The following is a 5,734-nucleotide window of genomic DNA, read 5'->3' as shown; positions in this document are numbered from 1 at the left end:
TTTAGCTTCTATTCTGAACATGTACTCAGGCTCGCACTATGTGCACTTTACAGACATCGGACAAGATATTTTAGAGCTGAGACTGCAGGTGTCCACAGGTGTGGACTTTGATAATGCGAGACTGATGGAAATATGATATGCAAGAAGAAATTCTCACCTGTTGATTACTGGACATTGGAAGTCATTGTCCAATGTCATAGAAATAGCTACTGTCTTTCACTGGAAAGGTGTCAAGTCTTACATCCAAACTATTGACAGAAGTGTTTCTGTTTGCGTGTCGGTCTACTCTCAGGTGTCCACGATTTATTTTACAGAGGGTGACTGGTTGTGAGTGTGGGTGATGAGACTGGAGAGGTTCATGGTTTTAATACAATATGGATATAATGAGAAGACTTCCTCTCATTTGACCCGAGACCTAACGGTCGCTCTGAAAACCCACAGAGCTGTCCACCATCAAACAGAGATGGTATGCTGACAAAGCTTTAACAGAATTCGGTTTGTGGAATTACCCTCACACCAGATTTTTTCCTGAGTGGCTGAGAAGTATTTTGGTCTATGGCAGCATCTTTCTGCTGAGAACAGGAGGATCACATGACCGGAAGTGTCATTGTTAACATCATCCAGTCAGTCTGAGATGAACTTGTTTTTGTTCTCTTGTTTTGTTAGTGGTCAGATTTGAGTTAGTCCTAAACAATCAGTACAGACTTACATTTTAGATGCTGAACATTTGCACACTGTGATCTTTCTCTGTCTCGCAGAGCTTCCCTCGTGTCTCCTCTTCCAGAGGACTCCCCCTCTCCATCACTGCATCTACACGGTTCTACGCCCTGACAAAGCCATGGTTCTGAGAGAAGAGGGAGAGGAAGTTTCATGAGGATCGTGAGCACGGAGGAGATCCTCGCCCCACCATGATGGAACTTCCAGATGAGCGTCGACCCCATGAACCTGCATCAGTCAAGGCTGAAGACTGGAGGAGGTAGACTGTGTGTTTTACACTCTCTCGGTGTAGAGGAGGCGAATCGTCACAGAACTGGAGCAAAGCAGTAGATCAGGACCAACTGGGGATAAAGACTGGGATTAGAGGGTTGCTGAATGTATGTGTTGTTTGAATTTCAGCTGTAGAAAAAAGTCATGAGAAATATTACGTATGATAAATCCTTACATGGATGTTACTTCTGTGTCCTGGAACCTGCTTGATCTGGACCCAGTTTGTATTTCTTTTATTTACACAAGGAGAGCGGTCCCAATGCTACGTCCCATCACTGCTGCGTGGCTTGTCTTTGAGCTGCGTCCTCCTTCGCTGTCCAACTGGATTCATCATTAACAAGAAGGAAGAAAGTTGAGGTAACTGCTCAGATCCTAGAACTTTAAGCAGCCATGTGGGCTGCACAGAGGGGTGAACGAGTGATGAATTACATTAAGAAGATTCTTATTTACTTCCTTAACTCATACAGATTAGAAGTAACAAACAGTTAACTGTGTCAGTCTGATTAATATGGACTCTACTCCTGATGATGTCGGGAGAGAAGTGATGAAGAAAAGAAAGAAAGTAAGGACTAAACCAAGGAAGACCGCAAGTTTGAGTGAGTAGAAGAGAGGCATCATATTTACTGACAACTGAATGAACATTATTTGCCTTTTGATTTCAGCCTCACGTCCCCATCTGTACGTCAAACTTTTGGGTGGATTCAACTGATCGACTCACCACTTATGCCTGCCAGATTAAAAAGTGTTTCACTTATGTGCAGATGCAGCTTTTAAAATTACAGACTGTTTCCTGTATTTAATTGTCCTAAAAGTTCATGTGCAGGAGAGAGTGAATCTTTACACAGTTAACAGTTGTTTCTCATCTATACAGCATGCTGGCCACTCTGACTTGCTGTGAGATCTGGAATCTGAATGACAAACCACTGTAAACCATGTAAACTCTGATTACAGGTCTTTAAATCGCTCTTGGAGCGATCATTGAAACTATTGTTCTTTTGTTTGGTAATACAGATCATGGGACATAATTAATGAAAAGTTCGTCTAACCACACACTAACTAGTGTGTTACTGACTAAGACTTGTGAAAATTGTTGAATTTCATGTTTTTTTATTCAGAACAAAAGAACATAAGACAGATGAACAAACACACCACTAGATGGCAGTTATAGCCACAGATCATACACCATGTCCCCCCAAACAAAAGAGCAATGACTCAACTACACAAATAATGTCTAAACAATAACTCTATTACACTAACAAGATACATTTAACTCTATTTTACCTTGCTTGCAGTTTCTTAACATGTTCAACACAAACAATAGGCCTGTTATAAACTAAATTAAATAGTGCAACGCCAGTCCTTCACTCCTGGGATACTCGAAAAAACAACTTTATTATTATGTTGTTTGTCATTAGTTACAGAAATAGTTCGATTCCATACTATGATTAACAGACAATAAAAAATCAGAGCACCAGCCAATGTTAAAAAGTGGAAGATGTGATGGTGATCTTGATGTGAGAGAGGACTTTTGTCATGGATCCCCAAACACAGCAGCAGGGGGGTGACATGCCTAACATCGTCATCTTCTCCCAGTACTGCTCTGTGAATGTGTACGACCCTTCATGAAGTACTGCTGGGAGACATGTGGTAGCGGCTCACACAGTCGCAGAGTCCTGGACACTGCGTTTCCTCTCCTGGTCTGTTCGGCATGTTCCTACAGTTCCTCCAAGTAACCATGATATGCCCTGCACTGCAGAAAAAGGTGGTGCACCATGCCTGCACTGATGCTTCATCAGAGGCCCTGGCTGCCTCTCCAGCAGTTGGGTCATGAGCTCCCTGTGCTCCTCCAGACTCTTCTCTTCAAGAAGTCTCTGATTCAAAATATTTCCATCAAAGCGACTCTCAACATGCAATGATTATTTGATTTGTGTTGGCGAGAGCCAAAATGATTCAAAAGCAAACAGACTTTTCTCAGACTAACATCACAGTAACATTGTTCATGTAAGCAGAGCTGCCTCGTAAAAACCCTCTCTGGTTTGTATTTGGTGGTTGGGTCGAATATAATAATGTTACAATACTTTATGAATACAGACCTCTGTTACTGCTCTTCACCTGTTTGGAGGCATCCATTGGCTCCTCCTCTGCTATCTTATCATCAATGCCGTTGAACACAAACTACAGTATCATGACACACACACCTTTCCTTCAGAGCACTGGTCTGGAACAGAACAGAGGAAGCAGCTCGGTCTTTTCACGACACGTCTTCATCAAAACAAGATAAAAAAATTATTTTTGTTGCTTCTCTTCTGTCAAGTTTCATCATCAGTAAGATCACATTTGAATCTTACTTTTAGATCTTTGTATTTCCTTGCATGGCTCAACAACAACTATTTCACTTGACCTTGAACTGAATCTACACTGAAATACATGAGATGATGTGTATTTATACTGAATATATAAACCTTGTTTGTCCTGCAGTGAAAACCTCTCTGAAATATTTCACAACTGATCTTCTGGAGTCACAAACTTCCCAGATTTGTGGAACTGCAGTCTTATGACATTTGTAGGTTATCTGTGACAGCAACACAAAGAAGATGAACTAACAGGAACGGGATGAAAAATGCATTAGAAGAAATCCTCAGCGTTGGTGGTACACATAACATGTTTCAGCGATCCATGCCACTTGTTTTCAAAGCACGATTTAATTTGAAGCAGCGCTTCAACCAAAGTGGAGGTAAAGTATTCTTCATGTGTGTTTGACTTTTTCCTGCTAAAATGTTTCACTCTTTTATTGTTGTGGTCAAACAGATTTAGCTTCTATTCTGAACATGTACTCATGTGCTCACAGTGTCACTTTACAGACATCTGCAAGATATTTAGAGCTGAGACTGCAGGTGTCACACAGGTGTGACTTGATTAAGAACTGATGTGAATAGAATGCAAGAAGACATTCTCACTTTGATACTAGACAGTGGAAGTCATCTGTCAATTCAGAGAACATTAGCTACTGTCCTTTCACTGGAAAGTTCATCTGTACATCAAACTTATTTACAGAGTGTTTCTGTCTCTGTCTCTCTCTCAGGTGTCCACATTTTACGAGGGTGACTGGTTGTGAGTGGGATGATGAGACTGGAGAGGTTCATGGTTTTAATCAATATGGTTATGATGGAGAGACTTCATATCATTGGACCTGAAGACATTGACATGATCCCCTAAACCACAGGCTTCACATCAAACAGAGATGGATGGCTGAAAAGCTGAAAGAACAAATTCAATGTGATTACCTCACACAGTTTATCCTGAGTGGCTGAAGAAATATTTGGTCATATGGCAGCAGCTTCTGCTGAGAACAGGTAGGATCACATGACCTGAAGTGTCATTGTATCATCACTCCAGTCAGTCTGATATGAACTTGTTTTTGGCTCTTTGTTTTGTAGTGGTCAGATTTGAGTTAGTCTAAACATCATAAGACTGACATTTCTGGATGCTGAACATTGACACTGTGATCTTTCTCTGTCTGCAGAGCTTCCCTCAGTGTCTCTCCCTCCAGAAGACTCCTCCTCTCCAGTCACCTGCCATGCTACAGGTTTCTACCCGGACAGAGCCATGATGTTCTGGAGGAAAGATGAAGGAGTTTCATGAGGACGTGGAGCACGAGAAATCCTCCCCAACCATGATGGAACCTTCCAGATGACGTCGACCTGAACCTTCATCAGTCACACCTGAAGACTGGAGGAGGTACGACTGTGTGTTTCATCTCTCTGGTGTAGAGGACGACATCGTCACCAGACTGGACAAAGCAGAGATCAGGACCAACTGGGGAAAGACTGGGATTAGAGGGTGCTGAATGGGACTGCATGTTGTTTGTTTGAATTCAGTGTGAAAAAGTCATAGAAATATTACGTATGAATAATCCTTAATGGATTTACTTCTGTTCTAACTGCTTGATCTGGACCAGTTTGATTTTTTATTTAACAGAGGAGCCGAGTCACATGACGTTCCCATCACTGCTGCAGTGCTTGTTTTTCTGCTGTCTCCTCATCGCTGTCACTGGATTCATCATTTACAAGAAGAAGAAGGTGAGAAGCAGAAAAAGTGGAAAGTAGGTATTTGGATTTTAGTCTCTGATTGATGAACACAGTAACTGTGTCAGTCATGATAATGGACTATACCATGATGATGTGGGAGAGAAGTGATGAGAAAAGAAAGAAAGTAGGACTAAACAGAAGGAAAAGAAGTTTGAGTGAGTAGAAGAAAGGATCATATTTACTGACAACTGGAACTGAAATGATTTCTCTTTTGATTTCAGCCTCACGTCCTCCATCTGTAAGTCAAACTTTTATTTGATTTCAACTGATTGACTCACACTTTATGCTGCAGATTAAAAAGTGTTTACATTATTGTGCAGATGAACTTTTTAAAGACTGTTTCCTGTATTTAATGTTTCTAAAAGTTCTGCAGGATGAGTGAACTTTACACAGTTTAACAGTTTTGTTTCTCACTTACAGCTGCTGACAGCTCTGAGCTCTCTGAGAATCTGAATCTGAATGACAAACACACTGTAAACTGTAAATCTGCATACAGGTCTTTAAATTCAGCTCTTTGATGGATCATTGAAACTATGTTCTTTGTTTGGTAAAGATCAGGGACATAATTCATTGAAAAAGTTCCTCATAACCACACAACTAACTAGTGTCTACTGATAAGACTATGAAAATTGTTGAATTTCACGTTTTTTATTCAGAAC

The 5,734-nt window shown here is 40.9% G+C and overlaps 1 protein-coding gene and 1 pseudogene across 1 annotated transcript in view; one reads left to right on the top strand and one right to left on the bottom strand.

The window, feature by feature from the left end:
- LOC104938728 (major histocompatibility complex class I-related gene protein-like) overlaps positions 1-2,697 on the bottom strand; it is a 4,681-nt gene extending 1,984 nt beyond the window's left edge. Inside the window, exon 1 of the mRNA XM_027286998.1 lies at positions 2,619-2,697. Within this exon, the coding sequence (XP_027142799.1) occupies positions 2,619-2,697 (79 nt within the window). The remainder of the gene's footprint in view (positions 1-2,618) is intronic.
- A 966-nt stretch (positions 2,698-3,663) lies between these two features.
- Positions 3,664-5,317, top strand: LOC109140021 (major histocompatibility complex class I-related gene protein-like; annotated as a pseudogene).
- The last annotated feature ends 417 nt before the right edge of the window (positions 5,318-5,734 follow it).

The sequence above is a fragment of the Larimichthys crocea genome, chromosome XIII (assembly GCF_000972845.2).
Source record: "Larimichthys crocea isolate SSNF chromosome XIII, L_crocea_2.0, whole genome shotgun sequence".
Lineage (NCBI taxonomy): Eukaryota > Metazoa > Chordata > Actinopteri > Sciaenidae > Larimichthys > Larimichthys crocea.
The sequence above is the reverse complement of the archived record's forward strand: the minus strand, read 5'-3'. Positions and strand labels throughout refer to the sequence as shown.